At 38.7% G+C, this 26,694-nt stretch overlaps 2 protein-coding genes across 6 annotated transcripts in view; both read right to left on the bottom strand.

Annotated features, from left to right (window-relative positions):
• The window catches only part of SMS (spermine synthase), an 863,947-nt gene that overhangs the window by 93,913 nt on the left and 743,340 nt on the right, over nt 1-26,694 (bottom strand). The gene's annotated exons all lie outside the window — the stretch shown is intronic.
• The window catches only part of MBTPS2 (membrane bound transcription factor peptidase, site 2), a 58,426-nt gene continuing 37,025 nt past the window's right edge, over nt 5,294-26,694 (bottom strand). For 2 of the 5 annotated variants that reach the window (XM_050775122.1, XM_050775125.1), the window contains 5 exons: nt 25,487-25,581; nt 24,927-25,122; nt 22,652-22,727; nt 20,980-21,198; nt 12,791-13,246 (listed from right to left, as the gene is read on the bottom strand). In XM_050775122.1, coding sequence (XP_050631079.1) covers nt 13,222-13,246; nt 20,980-21,198; nt 22,652-22,727; nt 24,927-25,122; nt 25,487-25,581 — 611 coding nt within the window. In that variant the 3' untranslated portion in view covers nt 12,791-13,221. Of the gene's footprint in view, nt 5,875-12,790; nt 13,247-16,381; nt 21,199-22,651; nt 22,728-24,926; nt 25,123-25,486; nt 25,582-26,694 lie in introns of those variants that run through there. The other 3 variants (XR_007722379.1, XM_050775123.1, XM_050775124.1) reach the window with 3 other exon arrangements.

Genomic DNA, 26,694 nt, shown 5'->3' with positions numbered 1-26,694 from the left:
CCTAGGATTAAGGATCTTAGATGTGGAATTTCTGGGTAAACAGCTTTGATTATACCAATTTATAGGATTTTGCTTGATTTCTTATGATATTATAATCATGTAGTGAGTATAGTTTCATATCCTGTTTTATCTTTTAATAAAAATATTTCCCCATGTTATCACATATGTTCTATAAAAATAACTTTTACTATGTTTATGTAGACATAAAGCTGAGTTAAGTTAGTGAATTTAATGTATCAATTCAACTGTTTTGGTTCTCGGACAGTTAGGTAGTTTACAGTTATTCACTGTGGTAAATCACACTTTTAGGAACATCTCTTTGTAGAAAGCCTAGTATATATTTAGGAGTATTACTTTAGAACTGTAGAATAAATTTCCAGAAAAAGAATTACTGCCTCAAAGGGCGTGGACTCTTTAATTTTTTTTTTTTTCTTTTTTTTAAGAGATGGGATCTTGTTCTGTCACCCAGGCTGGAGTGCAGTGGCACAATCATGGCTCACTGCAGCCTCAATCTCCTGGGCTCAAGCAATCCTCCTGCCTCAGGCTTCCAAGTAGCTGGGATTACAGGCATTGGGCATGAACCTTTTTGAGGTTGATGAGTGTTGATAAATTGTTTTCCAAAGTAGTTTTATCAATCTACATTGCAATGTGTCATGTCTTATCATGACAAATTAGAGGTTAGATATTAGAACATTCTGATGGATTCCAGAACAATCCTCCATAGGGATCTTTAAAAGGAAAAAAAAAAAAAATTCCCTTCTCTGTGTTCCAGGTCAGCTTTTCAAAGATAGAAAAGACATTTAAAATACCAGGAAGGGTAATGTGAACTTAGTGTTCTTTATCATCTGTTTTATATCAGATCTTAGATTTGGATGGTGACTTTATTTCCAAGTGAAATGTTTTCACATTATGTCTACAAGCAAAGCAGGGATCTCAGGGAGATACTGAGGCACAATGAAAGTTTCTCTAAGTGACTTTCCTATAGCCATATAATTTATATTGAACTCACATCTATGGTCCACGTCTTGGGGTAGACTCTTGGCAATGTTAGTGAGGTTCAGGTTCACTTCAAGACACACTAGATATAAAACTATTTATTTATTTATTTTTTTGAGATGGAGTTTCACTCTTGTCACCCAGGCTGGAGTGCAATGGCGTGATCTCGGCTCACCGCAACCTCTGCCTCCTGGGTTCAAGCGATTCTCTTGCCTCAGCCTCCTGAGTAGCTGGGATAACAGGCACCTGCCACTGCATCCAGCTAATTTTTGTATTTTTAGTAGAGACAGGGTTTCACCATGTTGGGCAGGCTGGTCTCGAGCTCCTGGCCTCAGGATCCGCCTGCCTTGGCCTCCCAAAGTGCTGGGATTACAGGCATAAGCCCCTGCGCCCAGCCATAAAACAATTTTTTTTTAAGAAAAGGAATAGCAGAAAGGAAGGCTCATGTAAGTCCTGTCTTTGTGTGAAAGAAAATAAAACATCAAAAGAAGGAATTTCTCATAGAAAACAAATGATACCCACAAACTAGACTTCAAACTAACGTTTTACGGTTTATAAGAATCAAGGCTTCTCCTGACTTCAATTGTTGAGATGACTGTAAAATGATAGCAATCTATTCTTTCCTCTGTAGGAATTCTAATGAACAAAGAACCAGTTTGTGTTGTATTTTAGACGTCAAGGTGCTTGGTGTAGAACAGGGTTTCTCAACCCTGGCACTATTGACATTTTGGGCTGGAGCATTCTTTGCTGTGGGGATTGCCCTGTGGGATGTGTGGCAGCATCCTTGTCCTCTACCAAGGATGCCAGTGGCACCATGCCCCCGTGTTGTGACAACCAAAAATGTCTCCAGACACTGCCAGGTGTCCTCTGGGATGGTATATTTAATTCTATTGTATAAGCCCTGACTATGTGCAGATGAATGACAGATAGAAAGGATGGTGAGCTTGGACACTGATGTCCTTTAACAGATATTTTCATATTAATTTCACTTCTTTTTTTAGCTTGACCTGATACATTTTGAGAAAAATGGATGTCTCATCTCAGCAACTAAAAGAAAAAATAAAATGGACATCAATTGATAAGTATTCCAAATCTGTAAATCGAATGTGTGAGCTCCATATAAATTATAGGAATCTAAAATTTTAATGAAGATAGTTTTCTAGCAAAATAGCAGGTAGAAAAATGAATTCACTCATGTAATCACCTGTGAATAACAAAATTTTATCAGCAAGTGGCTTTTTCTATTTATCAGGTAAAATATAAGGTCAGATGTCTGGGTTTTCTAAGGCATCACAGAAACTATTTCAAAGCTACTTTGTGAATTCTTTCCATCTGGAAAATTTACTTGGCATTTCAAATAGGACAACTCAAAAGTCCCATCACAATCAGAATAAAGGACACATTTGAATTGAAATCCTTAAGAAAAACTTTGACTAATTAAGATCAGCAGTCTTGTCATTGCTCTTAAAATTTAAAGTAAATGTTTCTAGATTGTATTCTAATAATTGTGCCAATACACTTAGCCAAAAATATATATATATATATATATATTTTTTTTTTTTTTTTTTGAGACGGAGTCTCGCTCTGTCGCCCGGGCTGGAGTGCAGTGGCCGGATCTCAGCTCACTGCAAGCTCCGCCTCCCGAGTTTACGCCATTCTCCTGCCTCAGCCTCCCGAGTAGCTGGGACTACAGGCGCCCGCCACCTCGCCCGGCTAGTTTTTTGTATTTTTTAGTAGAGACCGGGGTTTCACCGTGTTAGCCAGGGTGGTCTCGATCTCCTGACCTCGTGATCCGCCTGTCTCGGCCTCCCAAAGTGCTGGGATTACAGGCTTGAGCCACCGCGCCCGGCCTAAAAATATTTTTTACAATGTATATTTTCATACATATTGCAGGATGTTTTTCCTAGTACATTATGAACTAATCTTTCTGACCCTGTGATACCTGACATTTACCAGGGCAACCCGCAGGTGTTTAAACTGGCAAACTCCCTTTATATCATCATTACAAGGATTTTCTCATATGCTTATTGCTTAGGAACATGCCCTTCCAATATCTGAGAGAAAGTTAGTCAATATTTGGTGTAAAATAGGTTCCTCCTGGACTGTATTTAAAATCGCATTGAACAAGTTAAGAAGCTTTCAGTTGTGAATAACAATATCCAGCTAAAAGTGTTACATCTGGCCAGGCACAATGGCTCACACCTATAATCCCAGGAGTTTGGGAGGCTGAGGCAGGAGGATCACTTGAGCCCAGGAGTTCGAGACCAGTCTGGGCAACATAGCAAGACCCTGTCTCTCTTAAAAAAAAAAAACACACACACACACACACACACACATCTGTGGTCCCAGCTACTCAGGAGGCTGACGTGGGAGGATCACTTTGAGCCCGGGAGTTTGACGCTGCAGTGAGCCATGATCACGCCATTGCACTGTAGCCTGGGCAACACAGTGAGACCCTGTTTCGAAGAAAGTCGCATATCTAACAGGAAGTTGTATCATTTTACCTAATAAGATGTTTAGAAAGTGTGATGGTTAATACTGAGTGTCAACTTGATTGAATTGAAGGATGCCAAGTATTGATCCTGAGTGTGTCTGTGAGGGTGTTGCCAAAGGAGATTAACATTTGAGTCAGTGGACTGGGAAAGGCAGATCCACCCTTAATCTGGGTGGGCACCATCTAATCAGCTGCCAGCATGGGTAGAATGTAAAGCAGGCAGAAAAATGTGAAAAGACTAGACTTGCCTAGCCTCCCAGCCTACATCCTTCTCCGGTGTTGGATGCTTCCTGCCCTCAAACATTGGACTCCAAGTTCTTCAGTTTTGGGACTCAGACTGGCTCTCCTTGCTCCTCAGATTGCAGACTGCCTATTATGGGACCTCTTGATTGCGTGAGTTAATACTTAATAAACTCCCATATATGTATGTGTATATATCTATATATATCTCTATCTATCTATCTATCTATCTATCTATCTATCTATCTATCTATGTATCTATCTATCTATCTATCCATCCTATTAGTTCTCTCCCTCTAGAGAACCCTGACTAATACAGAAGGGGATGGTCCCAAGCTAAACAGTGTCATCGTCAGTGATCCAGGTTCTTTCCATCCCTGTTTGTTGACATCCTCAGCACGTTTGCTTTGTCTACTGCTTAATGGCTGCAATATAGCTTCCATAGCTCCCATGAAATGAAATGCCTATGAAATGTCAGGAAGGAAGAGGTGGGGAAAAAAAGCTCTCCTTGAATATCTCTTGTTTTCATTACCATGAAAAATCTTTCTAAAAGCCTTTTGGAAGAGTGTGGCTGAAAGGTTAATTTGACCAGATGGGTCATGTGGCCAGTCCTATATGCAAAGGAGGTTGAAAGAGAGTGTCTGGCATTTTTAGCCCTTCTTATGGGAAGCAGGCTCTGCCAGAAGGAAAGAGAGAGAGAAATGGCTTTTGGGTAGGCAATCAAAAGTGTGTGCAAAATCATATTTTTGGAGAATGTTCCTTAGTCTAAAAACAGTAATATTATAATAGTTCTACAAGCATTCGAAATAGCTACCTCTTCTCTATATTTTCTGGTGTTTTTTTTTTTTTTTTTTTTTTTTTTTTGACAGTTTTTTGAGACAGGATCCTCCTCTTTCACTCAGGCTGGAGTATATTGGTGTGCTTCTAGCTCACTGCAGTATCGAACTCCAGGGCTCAGGCAATACTGCCTCAGCCTCCTGAGTAGCTGGGACTACAGATGCATGCCACCATGCTTGGCTAATTAAAAAAAAAATTTGTAGAGGCAGAGTCTTGCTATGTTGCCCAGACTGGTCTTGAACTCTTGGCCTCAAGCTATCCTCCCAAAATGCTGAGAGCGTGGGCCACTGTGCCCAGCTTATATTTCCTGTTTTGATTTGAAAATTAAAAATGAAACTTAAGAAACACAATCAAGTATGGGAAATATTATATACTATGTAAAACAATTGTAAGTAGGTTAGGGCTTAAGTAAGCTGCTAGGATAAAAGCCAACTTGAGGCCGGGCGCGGTGGCTCAAGCCTGTAATCCCAGCACTTTGGGAGGCCGAGACGGGCGGATCACAAGGTCAGGAGATCGAGACCATCCTGGCTAACATGGTGAAACACCATCTCTACTAAAGAATACAAAAAACTAGCCGGGCGAGGTGGCGGGCGCCTGTAGTCCCAGCTACTCGGGAGGCTGAGGCAGAAGAATGGCATAAACCCGGGAGGCGGAGCTTGCAGTGAGCTGAGATCCGGCCACTGCACTCCAGCCTGGGTGACAGAGCCAGACTCCGTCTCAAAAACAAAAAACAAAAAACAAGCAAACAAAAAAAGCCAACTTGATTTCCCCCTTAGTAAGGGAGATTCTTTGAGATCCTGTGTGTAGTGTTATCTCCACAGACCTTGTGTATTCAAAAAGATGTGCTAATGGCGTTTATGTGCTAATGGGAAATAATTTAGTTTGTTACAGGTTGCCTCCAGTTATTTCTTGTTTTTTATTTTTTTTTCCTTTTTGTAGAGAATGGGGTCTTGCTACATTGCCCAGGCAGGTCTCAAACTCCTGGGCTCAAGCTATCCTCCTGCCTCTGCCTCCCTAAGAGCTGGGATTACAGGCATGAGCCACTGCATCCAGCCTGCCTCCTGTTATTTTATTTGGAATCTGTTTCATACCAGTACTCTCCAAAATGTGCTAGACGTCCTTACTCACAGTTAGTTAGGTTGAATCCCTCAAGGTCCATCTCTCATGGGTGCCCTTACTTGCAATAGACTTAGGCTGGTTGAAGCATAGCTGTTTTTCTTGGAAATGGGTGGCTTCTGCATTTTGGACACACTCTGAACATTCTGCTTCAAGAATGGGACTGGTGTCATGTGGTCCAGCAGCAACTCCTGCAAGACAAAGAGATGCAGGCCTTTGAGTTTCCCGGGGTGGCCCCTGACATGGCCATATTCCCCTCTGGGCTCTGAGGCCAGATTTGCCCTTGAAGCTCTATTGCTTCATAGAGGCGGAGGCACGGGCATGCTAGGGAGAAGGGACCTGAAAGCTTCACCTCGAAAGTCACCAGTGGGCAGCACAGCTAAAACCTGGATCCCACATATTTCTTGTTCCATTTCTCCTGTTTTTATCCTTTAATGTTTACAGGGATTAGACAGCAATCAAACCACAAGACAAGGCAAATGCATTTCCAATGCACTCAGATGACACCAAAGATTGATGATTCCTCTCCTGCAAAGTTCAGTCTTGACAGACCTCTTTTCTTTTTCTCAGAGGAGGAAAAGAAAGCCATGACCAAACTCTCTCTCACTTCATATGACTAAAAGATTATATTTTTTCCTCTTTGAAGAATACTGCATATATGTTTTTACACTGGGCAGGGAGCTAATTATACTTGACTAAAGTTCACCTGCCTGCCATACTTCCAAGCTGGGGACTCTTCTTAATTTGTCTGGCTCCCTTTTCAATAGCAGACAGAACAATTATGCTTGTCCAGCTCCTCGTCTCCAATAGCTGAGAGCAGTGATAAACTGGAGTATACAAATATAGGAGGGGGATCGTTTTCTACTTTAAAGTGGCCTGTATCTATCCATTCAAGAGATCTCATTGGCCACTGTTATGAACGAGGCACTGTGAGGGTGGCAATACCCAGAGAAAACATGGGATTTCAGTCCTCAAGGAGTTTATAAGCCAGGAAAGGAAATAAGGACACATGAAGTTGTACATGAGTGCCATGAGCACACGTGTTTATAAAACTTAAGACACATGCTACAACATAAATGAACCCTGAGGACATCATGCTATGTGAAATAAGCCAATCACAAAAGGACGAATACTGTATGATTCCCTTCTTGTATAATTATTTTTTAGTTTTAAATTTTTATTTTATTTATTTATTTTTTAAGATGGAGTTTTGCTCTTGTTGCCCAGGCTGGAGTGCTGTAGCCTGATTTCCGCTCACTTCAACCTGGACCTCCTAGGTTTAAGCGATTCTCCTGCCTCATCCTCCCGAATAGCTGGGACTACAGGCTCCCACCACCACGCCCAGATAATTTTTTTTTTGTATTTTTAATAGAGATGGGGTTTCACCATGTTGGTCAAACATCTGACCTCAGGTGATCCACCCACCTCAGCCTCCCAAAGTGCTGGGATCATAGGCGTGAGCCACCGCACCTGGCCTATTTTATTTTATTTTGAGGCAGGGTCTTGCTCTGTCGCCCAGAATGGAGTGCAGTGGCGCCATCACAGCTCACTGCAGCCTCGACCTCCTGGGCTCAAACGGTGCTCCTGCCTTAGCCTCCCAAGTAGCTGGGACTACAGGTATGCACCACCACTCCCAGGTAATTTTAAAAAATTTTTTTGTAGACAACAGGTCTCACTGTGTTGCCCAGCCTGGTCTCAAACTCCTGAGCTCAAGCACTCCTCCTGCCTTGGCCTCCCAGAGTGCTGCGATTACAGGTGTGAGCCACCACGCCTGGCCTGATTCCACTTATATCTACAGCAGTCAAATTCATAGAGACAGAAAGTAGAATAGTGGTTACCAGGGGCTAGGGGGAAGGGAGGAGTGGGGAGTTAGTGTTGAAATGATACAGAATTTCAGTTTTTGCAAGATGAAAAAGTTCTAGTGATGGATAGTGGGAATGGTTGCATAACAATGTGAATGTACTTAATACCACTAAACAGCACATTTAAAAATTGTTAATATAGTACATTTTATGTTACATATATTCTTACCACACTTAAAACACTTGAGAAGGAGAAATATCAAATTGTGGTATAACATAAAGGAAACAACTTGGGGCTAAAAGAACCTGAGTTTTTATTCTGTTATTTCTATTGACTGACTGTGTGATTTTAGCCAAATCTTTTAACTTCATTAAATGTCCTTATCTGTGATGCAGAGAAAATGATAACCTAACTTGTAAGGTTATTGGGATAATTCAACGAGGTAATGTATGAGAAAGCCGTTTAGCTAAATATATGGTATGATAAAAAAAAGTTTTTATCATGGGTGTGATGAGGGAAGACTTCATAAAGGAAACAGGACTTGAACTGGTCTTAGAAGGGTAGGCAATAACATTTATTGAGGGCCTACTGTATCCTCATCTCAGTTCATGTAGCAAATGTTTGAAGATACTATCCTCATTTTACAGATATACAAATTAAGATACAGAGATTTTGCACAAACACAAAAGGCAGCTCTGTCTTTCAAATTCATCATCCTTTTCACTCATAGGAAGTTGTGAGTAAAAAAGTGTTGAAAGTGGAAATAGAGTGAAAAAAAAAAAAAAAGCAGAGGTGATGAGTAAGTGCAGAACCTTGTTCTTTTAAAAATAATTTTATTTTGAAATAATTTCAAAAACAAGTTTCAAGAAGAGTACAAAAAACTCCCTCAAATCCTTCACCCAGATTCAACAATTGTTAATGTTTTGCTACATTTGCTCTATTATCTCATTCTCTCAGAACCATTTGGAAGTAAGCTTCAAACACCATGCCCTTTTATTCTGTCAGTGAGGAAAAACTGTTCCTCTGCCCTCTTTGGTTTTCTTGGAGCGCTGTAAATTAAACTGATAGAAGACAGATTCACAAGAAAAAGCAACATTTAATTATGTTGGTTGGCATGGAAATTCACAAGGAAATGTGACTCAAGGAGGTAGTTAGAATTTGGGGCTTACATACTGTATTAGTCCATTCTCATGCTGCTAATAAAGACATACCTGAGACTGGGTAATTTATAAAGGAAAGAGGTTTAATGAATTCACAGTTCCACATGGCTGGGGAAGGCCTCACAATCATGACAGAATGTGAAGGAAGAGCAAAGGCATATCTTACATGGTGGCAGGCAAGAGAGCATGTACAGGAGAAGCCCCCTTTATAAAACCGTCAGATCTCATGAGACTTATTCACTATCACGAGACTAGCATGAGAAAGACCCGCCCCCATGATTCAATTACCTCCCCCTGGGTCCCTCCCATGACACTTGGGAATTATGGGAGCTAGAATTCAAGATGAGATTTTGGTGGGGACACAGCTAAACCATATCACATACCATCTTAATTGGGGATGGGGAGGGTCAGAGGACACTTCTAGGAGAACTAATAACTTCTGAGAAGGGGTTTGGGGAAGGGCACTTATGGAAAAAAATGATTTTTTTTGAAAGATAAATGAACCCTTAGGAGAATAGATGGGAGATATGAGTTTGGTGACAATGTCTGTTTGGGTGTGGTGCCAATTTCTCATCTCCATCTATGTTGCTCTCAGGGAGGGGATTTATGGCAATTGAGGGTTTTGTTTTGTTTTGGTTTTGGGTAGATTCTGCTTTTAGACAGATAAAGAGATTTCAGGAACTTGGATGGGCACGTTCACACCTGTAATCCCAGAACTTTGGGAGGACGAGGCGGGTAGATCGCTTGAGGCCAGGAGTTCGAGACCAGCCTGGCCAAAATGGTGAAACCCCGGCTCTAGTAAAAATACAGAAATGAGCTGGGCATGTTGGAGTGCACCTGTAATCCCAGCTACACAGGAGGCTGAGGCAGGAGAATCACTTGAACCCGGGAAGTGAAGGTTGCAGTGAGCCAAGATCATGCCATTGCACTCCAGCCTGGGTTACAGAGTGAGACTCTGTCTCAAAAAAAAAAAAAAAAAAAAGCCATCCCAATTAAGATGGTATATGATATGGTTTAGCTGTGTCCCCATCCAAATCTTATTTCTCCTTCAGCCAAAAATAATTTTTAATGAAACAATGACTTATTCTAAATCCCTTCAACTCTTATACTTCAGCCTGTGTTGCCTGAGAAGTTAAGCACAGAACATTCTCAAAATCAGGACATTCAATGCTATTAGCCCAGAGCTGAGCACCCTGTGCCTATTCCTCAAGTACCTCTTTGCTGGTATTTTAATCTAGAAATGGGGTTGGCTAAGCTTCTTGCAGCTATGCGAAGAATCTGTCTTACTCAGCAAAGATTTCTAAGGTGCAAAATAGTGTTCTAGACACTTACGACTCAAGTGATGTTTGATGGAGAGCCACATGAGGTTCTCTATCAAAACCACAGACAACTATGCTTGCATCCATTTTTCCTCCTCTTAGAAAGCATCCCTCTTAATGAAGGCTCTATCGTGCCCTGGTTCTCATCTCTTCCTTCAATTATTTTATCTTGGGTCCTTTCCATTAGCACCGAAAACATGCACACGATTCTCCTATTGCTAAAACAATGATCACAACTTTCTCCTACATCGTTCACTAGGTCCCACAGTTTTTCTCTCCTCCCCTTCCACATTGAACTTCTCGATGGCATTTTCTGTATTTGCAGTCTCTACCCGCACACACCCCACCCACTCCACCATCCACTCCAACCTGGCTCAACTTCTCCTGCCACACTAGAGTTGCTCTCATAAGATCATTTATGAACTCTTCTACTATAGGGGTCCCCAACCCCCAGGCCACAGACTGGTACGGGTCTATGGCCTGTTAGGAACTGGGCTGCACAGCAGGAGGTGAGCGACAGGTGAGCCAGAGAAGCCTCATCTGTGTTTACAGCTGCTTCTCACTGCTTGCATTACCCCCTGAGCTCTGCATTACCACCTGAGCTCTGCCCGCTATCAGGTCAGTGGCAGCATTAGATTCTCATAGGAATGAGAACACTATTGTAAACTGTGCATGCAAGGGGCCTAGGTTGTAAGCTCCTTATGAGCATCTAATGCCTGATTATCTGTCACTGTCTCCCACCACCCCTGGATGGGGGGCCGTCTAGTTGCAGGAAAACAAGCTCAGGACTCCCACTGATTCTACATTATGGTGAGTTGTATAATTATTTCATTATATATTATAATGCCATAATAATAGAAATAAAGCACACAATAAATGCAATGCGCTTGAATTCATCCTGAAACCATCCCCAACCTCTGGTCCATGGAAAAATGGTCTTCCACGAAACCAGTCCCTGGTGCCAAAAAGGTTGGGGACTGCTTTTCTACTAGAACCCATGGATATTTTTCAGTCCTCATTCTACATCATTTATCTTTCAGCAACATCTCATATTATGGACATCCCCCTCTTCTTGACACATTCTCTTCCTTTTCTCTAATACCAAACTCTTACGGTTTTCCTTCTAATTTTCTGAAGCTCCTTTGTTTCCTCTTCCTGTACTTTTTTCTTTTTTTTAACTTAAATGCCGGTGTTTCTGAGATCTTTATCCTAGGACACCTTCCCTTTTCATTTTTCTCTATTTTTGCTGGACAATATGCACTTCCATGGGTTCAATTATGTATTTGGGGTGCATCAGCTCGCAGATGGCATCTCCAACTAATTTCTCCTAAGTTCCAGATCTGTACATACAACTGCCTACTTGTCATCTCCACTTGTACGTCTCTCAGGTATTCAAACTCAAGAGTTCCAAATTGAGGCTGGCCTGGTGGCTCACACCTGTAATGCCAGCACTTTGGGAGACCGAGGCGGGCGGATCACCTGAGGTCAGGAGTTCAAGACCAGCCTGGCCAACATGGTGAAACCTTGTCTCTACTGAAAATACAAAAATTGGCTGGGTGTGGTGGTGCGTGCCTGTAATCCCAGCTACTTGGGAGGCTGAGGCAGGAGAATCACTTGAACCCGGGAGGTGGAGGTCGCAGTGAGCCAAGATAGAGCCACTGCACTCCAGCCTGGGTGACAGAATGAGACTCCATCTCGAAAAAAAACAAAAAACAAAAACAAAAAGAGTTGCAAATTGAACTGCTGCTTTTCTGGTGTTCCCTAGCTCTGTCAATGGCATTTCCATCATTTCATTGCCTTCTTGACTCCTTGAACCCAATACACACCTAACCATCAAATACAGTGGAGTTTACAGTCTACTTTTGGTTTGTTCTCTTCTTCCTTCTGATCTCTACTGCCGCCACTGTATTTGCCATCACTGTCACCTCTTGTTGAAGATTACTGAAATCGTCTTTTTTTTTTGAGATGGAGTTTCGCTCCTGTCACCCAGGCTGGAGTGAAATGGCATGAATCACTGCAACCTCCACCTCCCAGGTTCAAGCGATTCTTCTGCCTCAGCCTCCCAAGTAGCTGGGATTATAGGTGCCTGCCGCCACGCCCAGCTAGTTTTCATATTTTTAGTAGAGACAGGGTTTCACCATGTTGGCCAGGCTGCTCTCGAACTCCTGACCTCAAGTGATCCACCCACCTCAGCCTCCCAAAGTGCTGGGATTACAGGCATGAGCCACCACACCGAGCTGTGAAATAGTCTTCTAACCAATTTCTTTGCTGCCGGACTTGTTATTCTCCCATCCATACTTTACCTTTAGCTGAGATGGTCCATTCAAAAGGCAAATCTTGCTTGAAATTTTCAATGACTTCCTATTTGCGATGAGGCTAAAGTGTATACTCTCTTTAACATATTTCTAAGACTTGGGCTCTGCTAACCTTCGTAGCTTAATCTTTTGCCACTATGTGCTTGTAACACTTAGTAGTTCTCAACATGTATCTATTGGCTTAAAAACAAATGGGATTTTTTTCTTACAAAATAAAAAAGAGAAAAATTGTATTATTTACTGCTGTATCCCCAGAGCCTAGAACAGTGCCTGGCACATAATAAGTGTGTAATAAACATTTGTTATATGAATGAAAGATTTCATGTATTGGTTCCAGTGATTAAAGAATAGGAATGAATATGAAAAATGGAACTTTTTAAAACCAATACCCATCTCTTAGTGCATCATGTTTGTAAGAGTCATATTCTAATGTTTGACAAAGTTAAAAACCTACTACAGTGAGCTCAGAAGTAAAACATTTCAAATAGGAAAAAAGCACAGCTAACCAACTTCTTTTAAACTCATCATTTATTATAAATAGAAAAAACAGTTTAAATCTTATAATAAAATACAAATTCATAATATCTACATCACCCCTAATTTTCATGATTAAATTATGACAATAAAAATTAATGCATGTATTTGAACAAGTAATCAAGAAATGCAATATTCCATGCTTAATCATTATATAACGAAAACAGATGAAGATAAAATACTTACATTAAAATCAGGATATCTGTTCCAAAGACAGATTGCCTTTTTAACCTTTAAAAATGAATAGTAAATGATTCATAGATAGATAGAAGAGTTAAAGCTTGAAAATCTATGAAGCAAAAAATATTTTAATTAAGAAGGTGGTGAAAACAGTACCTTTAGATAGTGACATATGTTAAGGGTGATCTCCAGATTGCTAGTCTTACATTGTTTAGGAATGAGAAACACTATTTCCATAAAAAATAAATCCACCTAAAGGAAAAAAAATGATTTAAGTACTCTATTCTAATGAAACACATGAGATATATACTCATTTCATTGTATTACTGAATTGTAAAAGTAAATTAATAAACAGTTATCTCTCATATGAAGACTAGCCATCTCTTTTGGCTGGCTGGCCAATCATTTGAGGAAAACAAAACATAAGGTTATATCCCTACTTTGCACCAACATGAAAATATATTCCACATGGGTTAAATAGTTAAATATTTTTAAAAATTAGATCACAATTATTACAAGAAAATGTGAATATTTATAAAATCTTGGAGTGGGGGACACTTTCAAAACATATCACCAAAAGTAGTAAACAAGACAAAAATTGACAGACCATAATATATTGAAAACAAAAATGAGCATTATACTTAAATGAAGTTTTAACATATTTACATGTAACAAATCGAATGGTACAGCTGAGCTTATGAGGAAAAGCAGTTAAAAGATAATCCCTCACATGAAAAATGGGCAAAGGTTGTGGATTAAAAAAAGAAGACAATGGCCAACACACACATTTTAAAATATTCCACTTTTAAAAAAAAATCAAAAAGTACAAATTAAAACAAGATGCCATCTTTGGATACTCAATTAACAGAAAAAAAATTAAATGTATACTATATATATAACTGTTCATGCTTCAAGAAAGTCATCTTTAGGATTTTCCTGAGAGTTTCTAGAACTGTCTAAAGAGTCATAGAATGCAAAAAAATGTAGTTGTAAGGATATTCCTAACAGTTTTATTTATAATATTGCAAAATTAAAAATAATAGGGGTTGATTAAATGATGGCATATTTAACACTGCAATATTATATGGCCACTGAAATAACATTAGAATATTAATAACATAAAAGTGTTTGTAATATATTGTCAAGTTTAAACACTGGCTTACCAGTTTATGCATAATACAACCCTGTTTGTTTTCAATAATTCACAATTTATTTTCATTAACCTGTTCTCTGTGATTAAAGTGTATTTCTTTTCCGATAAGAAAGAAATTATTTTTCTATAGAGGCCAAAAAATTACATTTGTACCTCCTTCTGTTCTAACTTCTTTTTCCTAGGCATTTCCTTGACAGAAAAGGGGTACCCTAAACTGGAGACGGGAATGTGTTGTAAATCACAAAGTGCTACCTCTCATTATAGATTTCTGGTAATACATAAAGGCTAGAAAAAAAGTAGAAGCCATTAAAAGATGGAATCAAAGAAGTTCAAAGGTAAGAAAAGACTGCTAGGAATAAAGTATGAAAGCCAAGGAACTGTAAGATATGGTCAAATATGTTTGTAAGTCCTTCGTAAAAATGTGATTCCTGAACAATGAAAAGGAATTAGAAGGTGACAACCACTGAAGGGAAATAATGGGCAAAGGATACGGATAAGGAGTCTACCAAAGCACACACATTGTAACAAAGAAGTTTAAGCTGGGCATGCCTATAATCCCAGCACTTTGGGAGGCCAAAGCAGGAGGATCACTTGAGCTCAGAAGTTTGAGACCAGTCTGAGCAACATAGCGAGGTCTCCAAAAAATAAAAAATTATATATATATATATATATATATATATATAAAAATATATAAATTAGCTGGGCATAGTGGCACATGCATGTGGTCCCAGCTACTCAGGAGGCTGAGGTGGGAGGATTGCTTGAGCTCATGAGGTCAAGGCTGCATTTAGCTGTGATCGTGCCACTGCACTCCAGCCTGGTTGACAGAGCAAGATCCTGTCTCGAAAAAAATTAAAAACTTTAGCCTCTTTTCTAACAATAACAACAAAATGCAAATTAAAATGAACATGTAAAAAAAGATTATTTTGAAATATAAGATCCTAGACTATGCACAGAGTAGAAAGCTTTTTATTGTCTGATTTGGTGGTTTCAAAGGCCATCCTATCGTGAATTCTCTCCTATATTGGTTTCTCATAGTGCTTCCTTCTGAGTTAACATGCTGTTTTCATAAGACCAGATGTAAATGCTAGCCTATGTTACTATCAGCAAACACACTCGTGAACACAGGTTATTTTGACTAGTTACAGGAAGCAAAATCCCTAGCCATTTGCTTAAATACTGCGATTGTTGGTCCATTTTGATTGGGGGAAGAAATGCTTAAAAGATCCAAGGCCTGGAAGATACTCTGGACAATCAGAACCAGCTTGAAGGCACTGGAAGCCTAGAAGGCATACCAAAAGGAGGCAATATCTAACACCAGTACAGACTGAGATCTCAAGGCAAATTAAGTCCTAATCCTTCCTGCATTCTGAAAAGAAGTCGTTAAGTTCATAACACCAGTAATGAATTGAGCATCCCAGGCACCATATTAACTACTTTATGTAAGCTGTTTTATATAATAGTCTTAAAAAGGAAAATACTATGATGTTTATTTTAAGGATAGTTAAGTCTATATAGAAAAATAAACCTTGATTCCCTCCCTCATATCATATATTCCAGAAATTAAAGATCTCATCATGAAAGTACAACTTTAAAGCAAGTAGAAGAAAATGTAAGAGAATACTGTTGTGACCCTGGGACAGGACTTTTTCAATAAGACCTACAAAACACAAACAATAACTCAAGAGATTAATGGATCTTACTATATTAAACTAAAGATCATTGTTCAACAAACAACCTCATAAATAAAGTTTATGGGAAACTGGGAAAAATTATTTGTAGCATCTACAATGGACAAGAGATTGATATCTAGGACTCGGGTTGCTCCGCAAGCAGACTGATATCTGGAACGTGGGTTGTTCTGAATATTTGTAAAACATAGCAAATATTTTAGGCTTTTGGTTATACGATCTCTGTTGCACCTGCTCAACTCAGCCATTATAGCACAAAAGCAGCCATCAAATACATGAATGAATGTGTTCCAATAAAACACAATAAACGTTTATTTACAAAAATTGGTAGTGAGCAAGATTTGGCCTGCAGGCCATAATTTGTTGACCTCCAATCAAGAATATACAAGAAATTTCTATGGATCAAACAGAAAAATTTAGGACACCCAATAGAAAACTGGGCAAAGGATATCAATAAGCAAGTGGCAGAATGAAAAACCCAAAGGGCTAAACAAGTATATGAATGTGCACCTCTATTAATAATCTAAGAAATGCAAATTAAAATGAAATGTCATTTTAAACCCAACAGATTTGTCAGAACATGGAAGTCAGATAATTCAGGTGGAGGCAAGGGTGTGGGCAAACATGGAACCCTCATGCCTTGCCAATAAGAGGGTCAGTTACAAAAAGACCTTTTTGGAGGGCAATCTAGCAGTGCTAAGGGAAACCAAGTATATGTTTCCATACTCCATATAAAGGGGGGCTCTTTGATAAAGGGCAGCAGGAAGACTTATAACATTACACATACATTATGTTTACTTTGTAATTAAAGACAATATACACGATCTTTATTTTTCTCATTTCACTTTGGATGGACAAAAATACCACCATAGACTGTCACTAGTCTACAAATCAGAATGTGTTTTAGAAATGAAGAAATTCTTAATATTCTTAAAGTCTAATTCTTTTACAGTTTAGAGTTCCATATCTTTAAGAGAATTGGCTTTAGAATGCTTGATTAGATTAATAGGATGCTAAATTTAAGATAAAGTGAGAGTTCAATTTTATACTGTGGAGAGTCAATTACAGGGTTCTACTCTTAGATCCTTCTAGGTTTTCCCTCCTCTATAGTGTTAGGAGCATGTCAGTAGAAAAGTTTGAGAAGCATTCAGTAAATAAGAAGGGACCATTATTGACTATCCATCAATCTTTAGCTAAATAAAACTAACATATATGGGTGTTTTTTCCTCCCTTTAATGGAAAATTGAATTACACAATATAACCTGCTTTGTAATTAGCCATTTTTTTCCTACCTCCACCCCGAGTATAACTTATTGTAGCACTGAGTTCTGAAACAGAGGGGTTTCCTTTCATTGAATTCATATGTCATGGTCTGATAAAATATGCAATGGATTATTCAAATTAGTAGTACTCTTGCTGTAGCAAGGAGTAGCTTTCAAATGCACTGTAGCTTGCAAATGCACTGATTAAAAAGGCTTATTGTCTCAAAGAAAGTATATTTACATGCTTAAAAATAACTTATTCAACTCTATTATGTTGCTGAAAACCATTCCAGAGTTAACATAGTTGTGAAATAACTAAAACACATTTTTCCCTGCCAGTCTTTTGTCACATGTACATTTACTTAAAAGGTTAGATTATACGAAAGCATATGCATACTGTTTGATTGGACATTAAGAGAAAAATAGTTTACATGGAATTGAATACTTTAAAGTTAACACATAAAGAGAGAATTTGAGAGTATTTAATTATATCTCAATAAAGCTGTTAAAAAAGTGGCTTAATCAGTCACCTAGTCTTGTGGCTCTTAACTGTAGTGTAATGGGATCAGAGGCAAGAATTAGTGGAATGAGGCTAACCAATCAAAAACTGGGCTACATTCCTAGCCTATTTTATCTGGCCCTTAGTACCAGAGAGAGGGAGAGAGGGAGAGGGAGAGGGAGAGAGAGGGAGAGGGAGGGAGGGGGGGGAGAGAGAGAGAGAGAGAGAGAGAGAGAGAAATAGAGAGAGAGTATGGGAGGAAGCACTAGGGCAAAAGGTCAAAAAGAACCAAATGCCATAGTTAAAACATTCTCTTTCAAGAATTCCTAACTTACAGCAGACTTTTCTGTCAGACACTAATGAAAGGAAACATGATAGTCCTCTTTCTTCATCCATAAACCAGCCATTTCCAAGACAGTAGTGAGTGCACAGGAGCCTCATTTAAAAGACTTATTTTCAAGGCCCGCAATGACTTTCAGGTATAGATTACATGAATGAAAACTGAAGGCTGGTTCTAGAATCAAGAATTTAAAAATGATTAAGATCTTGCTTTATGTAATAGGAACAATTTTGACAGAAAAGACTTCAAAGAAGACAACACATAGACGATGATAAACATAAAATGCTGGTACACATTTATCCTTTTATTGCTAAACATCAAATGCCGGCGATTACGATATCTTCAAGTTAAAGCTCAAGAATGAATTACAGGACAGTCAGAAGATTTATAGAAAAAAACACCTGTGCACCATTAGTATGTGAACATTCAATAAATACCATAGGACAAAGTGATGACTGAGAGCCACAATATCTATGAAGCACATGTTTACAATTTGCTGTTAGAACAGACAATGACCTGTAAGAACGATTATCAAAAAGTCAAGTTTAACGGCATGTCTTTTCAAACTGAGATGCTGAAAAGAATATATACATTCTTTACAGATTGTAGGTGATTTAAAAAAAAAAAACTCTCAAAAATGTAAACAATGCAGAGTAGGAACACTGAGAATAAAGTTTTACTGTTGAACAAAGTGACAACACAGAAAGAACACTTTCTCCAATTCTCAAAATAATCCATTTTTCTAATCACTCTACAGAAACCATAGTGGATTCTCTCCATAAAGATGATAATATGCCAGGGACACAAAGACCTTCCAAGTTATTTTTTTATGTGAACATATATTTACAGTAAATATTCAATAATACTTTTTATAGCTTACTTAAATAGAAACATGCTTTTTCTAATCCATAAATAACACTAATCATTATCCATTCAACTGCATTTATTAAGTACTTATGTCTCATGCACTGTGCCAGGGATGCAAAAATGAACATGATATGGTCCTTGCTGTAGAAGTGCCCACAACCAAGCTAAAGAAGAAAACACATAACATTTTCTTTCTTACATATTGAAGCCAGTTTTACACAAATGGTGCTGATCTGCTCTTTCCTAGTAAAGTGGTTCCCAAATCCTGCTCCTATGGGTCAACAGATCAAAATGTTTAGCAGCTGAAATAAAATGAGATTTGCGTTTTGTTTTTTCACTCAGAAAAATAAATTAATGAATAAGATTTCCTCTATTAAAACTTTTTCTCGGTTTTTAAAAAAACTGACTTACACATATACAACCTTTTCATTAGTAAATTGCTTAGTTCATGCAATCAAATTAATTATATAAGTATTTCATGGCATTCTCCAAGCTCTACTACTTGAACAGGTCTGAGCATTACTATGCTAATATACTCTGATCCCAAATGACTGTCTACCTAACATAGAACAAATGCTGTATTTTCTGGAATAAACCAATAATTCATGTGGTTTTAGTACTGTTATTAACTGATGACCCAAGTCATTAATAAAATGTTAAAATTATATTCAATGTCTAATTTCTGTTAAGGCAAATTTGTAATACAATCTAAAAAGTTTCTTAAAAATGATTAAAAAGTTTTAGTGCTTACAGAGCAACTCAATAATCTAAAAAAGGTAACCCCATAGAATACATCACTCAGTAAAGAAGTTGGATACCTGGCTATTAATAAGTTATTGCCCTTAATCACTTCTGAGTATACGAGAGAAGCACGTATTTTTCATCAAAGAAACACCAAGCTCATATACTTCTAGGACCAACAGCTTCACACTGGCCTGCTGACTTCCCAAATTTCCCAGGGCTGGATCTCAAGTCCAAAAGACCTCGAACCAGGCGTGGCTCTTCTGGGCTCAAGAGTCAGTTCCCAAGCTCTGGCAAATCCACGTTTGTACTCATGTAGAGCCATTCTCACTGTACTACCAAGTCTTCTGTGGACCCAGAGAGGTAGCTTAGGGGAGAGACAGAAAGCAAGGACTAGGTACTTAATAACCTGACACAGAGAAACATGGGAGCCGCTGGTGAGGACAGAGTATGGCTCAGAGTTTAAGGTCATTGCTTCTTGGAGACAGGAACCCAGGAGCTAGGCCCCAGATGGCCTCAGCAGCACAAGAGAAAATGTTTACCCTGGAAGAGTTCCAAGCTTCAAAGCTTTATAGAGAATGGGAAGCAGGACTGCTGAAGATCCTCTGGGGTGTCTTGTGATCTGTCAGGAGACCCGGCCTAGTTCTGAGGTTCAACCCTAACTGCCTCCCTCAGCTCACGTACTGCTGGTGTGAGATGCTTCCTGCAGCTCACTGTGGATGTCAAAGCTATTGCTGCTTTATGAGGGGGCAGAGATACCTTATCAAAGATGCAACTTTTGTGGGGCAAAACATGTCTCATGATATCATAGGCCCTACATCCTATTTTGTTCATTTATTTAGTATCATTTGACAAAGATTTTTCCCTTTCACGTCAGCAGATTCTTCTGCAGAATTTTACTAATTGTAATCAGACCTCAGCTTTCAGAGCACAAAATAATACACCATTAAATTTTAAAACACTTTTCAAACAAGACAAAGGACAAGAGATATAGGCCAAGACAATGGTCATCCTTCCACTTGGCCAAAGTCTGGTCTCCTTCAAATTTTGATTAATGATGCTTTTGTAAGAAGTTTTTCCCAATTAATTCCACCCAGTTCTGTTCTCCTTTATACTATTTCAACACAATATGTAATCACATGAAATGGTATCACATGAATTTGCACTTGCTTAGATATTCCACAAGCATCTGGCTACATTCAGTCCTAAATTAGAATATAGTCAGGGACTATGCCTTTCATTTATTCGGCTTATCTTTTACCACAGAGTTTGGGTACTCTGGATATGGGAGGAGCTCAGGGTTGTTGGCTAAGATGTAATTTAAGGAAACACTTTATATTTCATACCAAATAAGAATTTCAATGGCAATGGATATTACCACTTAGCTGTATACTGTAACTCAGGGATTCTGTCAGATGAGTGCAAACATTACCGTGCTGTAACCATCCAGAGTCCCAGGGTCACATTGGCAGCCAAAAGTACACTGCCACCCAGCAAGATGAAAAACCCTATTAGATCTTTGACATCATTGTCTCCAATCACTGAGGTAAGGGTGGCATCTAGGAAAGAGTTTAGAATCCATTGTCCATCCAAAGCAAAGCAGGGTACTGCATTAACAATAGCCAGAGCTCCTGAGAGGGAAATCAGGTACCTGGGTTAAAATCAGTTAAGGAACCAACTGTGAGAAGTCTGAGTAGAAACCACATTTCTATGAGTCAGAAGATATTTTACTGTGACTGAATTTGAGATTACACTTGACTTCTCTACTTTCTTTAAATCTCTGCCATTCCTTCTTAGACCTGTACTACTTAAAACAAATGAGTTTATATTATTTCAAAGTTCAAAAACCTTGACTAGAAAAATAAAGGCCAACTACTTATAAACTAAGCCAATCTATAATGAACTCGTAGGATGACTAAGTCTTTCTAAGCCTTTAATGATACAACAGGGAAGGGAATGTGGAAGGAATAAGAAATAAGGGGAAAATTACTCTTTGGGCCTTACAAAGCATTACTTTATATTAGGAAACAAAGATTTTGGTTCTTGAAACCTACTTTATTTTATTACCATCTATAAGGTTATAGCATAAGTCTCTTGGTGACAAAGCTGCAGAGTCTATAAAGTGCAATCTTTTTTTTTTTTTTTTGAGATGGATTCTAGCTCTGTCGCCCAGGCTATAGTGCAGTGGAGCAATCTCAGCTCACTGCAACCTCCACCTCCTGGGTTCAAGCGATTCTCCTGTCTCAACCTCCCAAGTAGCTGGGACTACAGGTGCATACCAAGACGCCCGGATAATTTTTCTGTTTTTAGTAGAGATGGGGTTTTGCCATATTGGTCAGGCTGGTCTGGAACTCCTGACCTCAGGTGATCCACCTGCCTTGGCCTCCCAAAGTGCTAGGATTACAGGTGTGAGCCACTGCACCTGGCCACAATCTTAATTATACACATTTAAAAAAAATAACTGCTTACTTGTTTTCCTTTTTTTTTAAAATTTAAATAATTGAGGAAAGACATTAAAAAATTTAAAAGCGACAAAATTAAAGAACCCTCCCATAACTTTCCAGTAATTCAATTCTGCATAATAATTAATATGAAAAAATTCATCTTTTATGTGCAATCATAATATACTAAAGACCACATGAGATTTGGCCCTCTGAATTGCTATCTTAGTAGTTGAAACCAGCTTGATCTTTCTTGTGCATTCCTCCCTGGGATTTACATAATTCCTGGTTATGCAATTACATCCTCTATTTGGTCAGAACTAACAGGCTCAGATGGGGCAGAATTCATCACCTCAGTAGTAACTGAAGCTTCCATCCTTTATAAACTTACTAAAACATTTTAGACCTGTAAATTCATTTCTCAATTTGTATTCTGGGTTCTTTCCCTTCTACATCTAAACCTTTCTCACTCTGATTAATCTTTCTCTGACTTCTTCCCTCCTGGGTACAATCTGATCTTTTTCAACTTTCAAGATTCTTGTTCAGTTATTAGCAATTAAGTGATACTTGTGAGGTCTATACTTGTAATGCTCTATTCAAGGAAAAATTGATGAAGATCCAAGTAACACACTTTTAAAACATGTTTCACACCAGAAAGGATACTTGACAAATGTCTCCACAATCACTGGCAGATCTATGCTTAGAAAGTTAAAACGTGGGATAAAACTGGTGATGCTCACTGAAAAAGAAAAATAAGGAATAATAAATATTATTCATACCAGAGAAGCAACAGCATTATGAATTCTACCATATGGTTAAAAATTGGGCTAGCAGATTAAATTGATTGAGAAAGCCCTTCCTAAACATATGCAGGCTATGTACCTCACATATAAAAGCAGTCAATACTTCCAGAATATCTAATAAAAACAGCAGAATGAAAAAACATGTCCCAATGTGTACTTATATTTTGAGGCGAGAGTAAGAAATTTACATTAAGAGTCCTTACCCTTTCAAAGTGGTATAACCTTAAAATTATGTTTACTCCTACTATTATGCTACTTAACCTCTTTCAGGTCTTTTTTTTTCTTCATGGCTAAACCAAGGATTAAGATGAGGGGATTTAAAGTCTCATCTACTCTGTGGATTCCATAATCCCGTTTTTGTTCAAAACATTTTAAAACTATCCTGTAATTAGTCAGAACTCATAGTACACATTTCTGAATTACCCCCACTAGGGACATTTATTCATTTATTCATTTATTCAGGTTTTATTTAATAGTTGCAGTCTAGAGTCATTTAGTGTCAAACTGATAAGAAAAATGACCTCAGTTGTATCTCAGGATATGACTGTGGAGCAATGAGAGAGTCTTTTAAAGAGTGACATAGGCCAGGCGCGGTGTCTCACGCCTGTAATCCCAGCACTTTGGGAGACCAAGACAGGCAGATCACCTGAGGTCAGGAGTTCGAGACCAGCCTGACCAATATGGTGAAACTCTGTCTCTACCAAAAATACCAAACATTAGCTGGGCATGGTGGTGGGCACCTGTAATCCCAGCTACTCCGGAGGCTGAGGCAGGAGAATTGCTTGAACCCAGGAGGCAGAGGCTGCAGTGAGCCGAGATTGCGCCATTGCACTCCAGGCTGGGCAACAAGAGCAAAACTCCGTCTCAAAAAAAAAAAAAAGAGTGACATAAAACCCACATATCCATTAACTATGAATGAATAAAGAAAATGTGGTCTATCCATACCAAGGAATATCATTTGGCCTTAAAAAGCATGAAGTACTAATTCACGCCACAACACAGATAAACCTTGAAAACATTAAGCTACATCAAAGAAGCTAGTCATAAAATATTCCATTTATATGAAATGACCAGAACAGGCAAATTTATAGAAACAGAAAGTAGATTAGAGATTGCCAAGGGCTGGGGGTGTTGGAGAGATACAGGGAGTGAGTACTTAATGGGTATGGAGTTTCTTTTAGTGGTGATGAAGATATTCTGCAGCTAGCTTGTGGTGATGGTTGCACAACTCAATATATTAAAAACCACTGGGCTGGGCACAGTGCCTCATGCCTGTAATCCCAGCACTTTTAGAGACTGAGGAGGGAGAATTGCTTGAGCACAGGAGTTTGAGACCAGCCTGGATAACATAGTGAGACTCTGTCTCTACAAAACCCAAAGAATTAGCCCAGCATGGTGGCACACATCTGTAGTCCCAGCTACTTGGGAGGCTAAGGTGAGAGGATCACTTGAGTCCTGGGTATGGAGGTTGCAGTGAGCCAACATTGAGCCACTGCATTCCAGTCTGGGTGACAGAGTGAGAATCTGTCTCAAAACAAAACAAAAACAAACAAACAAAACCCCACCGAATTGTAAACTTTAATGGGTAAATTGCATGGTAAACTATTTAAAAAATCTTCTACAACAAAATGAGTTAGACTATGTGATCTTTAGCCATAAATAACTTAGTCCAACGATGCTGCCACTGCTAAAATGATTATGCTGGACCAGTTTTGAAAGTATAGTCATATGAAAGTCATGTGTCACACACAAATTATAGTTACATCCCCATGCATCTTGGCATTCTCTAGGGTATGTTGCTCTTGCCACTGTTTTGGGGAGCTTGGATAAATTTAATAAACTCTCAGAGGACATCTGAGAGATCACGTATTTCACCTGGGCATAAATGGTAGGGAAGGGAAAATGTGTCACTCTGCATAGGCAGGCATGGATTCAGCTCCATCTTATTTTATAAATTCAGATTAACTTCCTACTGCATAATTTTCACTTAATGCTTAAGAACAAGTTAACAAGACTTTGATAAATGGTCAAATTTATAATAAATGTATTAATTCAAGGATTTGTAGTGAGTTTCTACTACTGAAACTATATGTGATCTTAATGATTTTCTAAGTGTCTACCACAAAAATACTCACCTGTGTAGTGAAGATGAAGAGGATGTCCTACATATAACATATCAATTTGAGGTGGGTGTTTTACTTTTATTAAGCGAGTGTGAGTTTCCAAAGAAGGTATTATACAGAAACTTGAACTTGAGCTTTTTTTACAATCTTTATTGGTTCTGCAAACTTGGGTCGCTTCAACTGCTTTCCGGGCAGGAAGACATGTATGCTATAAATAAAATATTAATCAGTCAATATTAAAAATGATTTATTAAGAAAAACCTAAGTTACATTCCTTCAACATTTTTCATGCCACGTAGCATATCAGGAATGAGGTTCATATAAAAGAAATGCCATTTATGTGCACCTACTATAAAATAGATTCAAGTACCCCATTTGGGTCAAATAAGATATTATCACTATAAATTTTTAAAGATTTTCAGATGAAATGTGACATGTGAAATGTAGAGATTTTAATAAAATGATACAAATAGAGCAAAAGAGAGAAGTTTCCATAGATTCCATTTTAGCTCTACATGCTTATTTTGTAGTAATTATATCAGACAAGCAAGACTGCTTCAGGGACAACTTACCAAACGCTTATTAAAATTATTTCTGTAGGAAAAGCACACATCTGTGAGGCTGTGATTGTTACAGCATTCAGTTGAACCATCTAGCCGTTTGTATGCTAAAGAGAAATACACTGTTTATTAGAGTCTGTTATATAAAAACACATTTGTGACAAAAAGAATAAGTAAAATGGCATATTTTTACTTTGTTTAGAAGCAACTGTATAATTCAGAGTTCAACTTGAGGGCTACTTGCTGCAGTTTGATTTTACATTACCAAAAGAGATCCATTCAATTTTAAATCAAGAAGCAGCAGTTACCCTAGGTTAGTTGTCCTCATATAAACTGACCTACCCATAAAGCCGGAGTTGCAGTACCTCAGTAAGTTTCACAATAATAAGTCCAGCTGGTCAAGCACAAACATTTAATGAACTACTATTATGTGCCTGAATGCCGATGATCCAACATTACTTCGGAACCCCTGCACTGTGGTGCTGGTAAACAGAGGTGGCCAGAGGATGCCTAAGACATCCCCATTATTTCCAAATACCTATTCTACCCCAGGCTTACTTTGGGGCTCCCCCTAGAGAACCAGGGATGCCCAATTTGACCCACAGATGTGCACATACCTGCCTGTACACCAGTAATCCAGTTACCATTTTTGGAAGACAACAGCAATGGGGCAACTGTTATTCCATTTATCTATCTATCTATCTATCTATCTATCTATCTATCTATCTATTTAGAGTCTCGCTCTGTCACCCAGGCTGGAGTGCAGTGGCATGATCTCTGCTCACTGAAACCTCCACCTCCTGGGCTCAAGCAATTCTCCTGCCTCAGCCTCCTGAGTAGCTGGGATTACAGGCATGTGCCACCATGCCCAGTGAATTTTTTTGTACTTTTAGTAGAAATGGGGTTTCACCATGTTGGCCAGGCTGGTCTTGAACTGCTGGCTTCAAGTGTTCCACCCACCTCGGCCTCCCAAAGTGCTGGGATTATAGGCATGAGACACTGTGCTGGCCTGTTCTGTTTTCTTATCATAACTGAATGGGTATTTAATTTTGAGTGAGTAGTATTTAAAATATTAAAGCAGACTGTGAGCATCTTATGGCACAGACAAATCCTAGCCTATAATCATTTGTCAGCCCTAATGGTAAAGTATAAAGTAAAAAGTTGTTCAGGAATTCTTTAGAAAAATCAATCCAAGCTAAAACCCTCAGTGTTCTCTTTGA

Source organism: Macaca thibetana, chromosome X, assembly GCF_024542745.1.
Source record: "Macaca thibetana thibetana isolate TM-01 chromosome X, ASM2454274v1, whole genome shotgun sequence".
In the NCBI taxonomy this organism is placed as follows: Eukaryota; Metazoa; Chordata; class Mammalia; order Primates; family Cercopithecidae; genus Macaca; species Macaca thibetana.
Note: the sequence above shows the minus strand (reverse complement) of the source record. Positions and strands in the feature narration are given on the sequence as shown.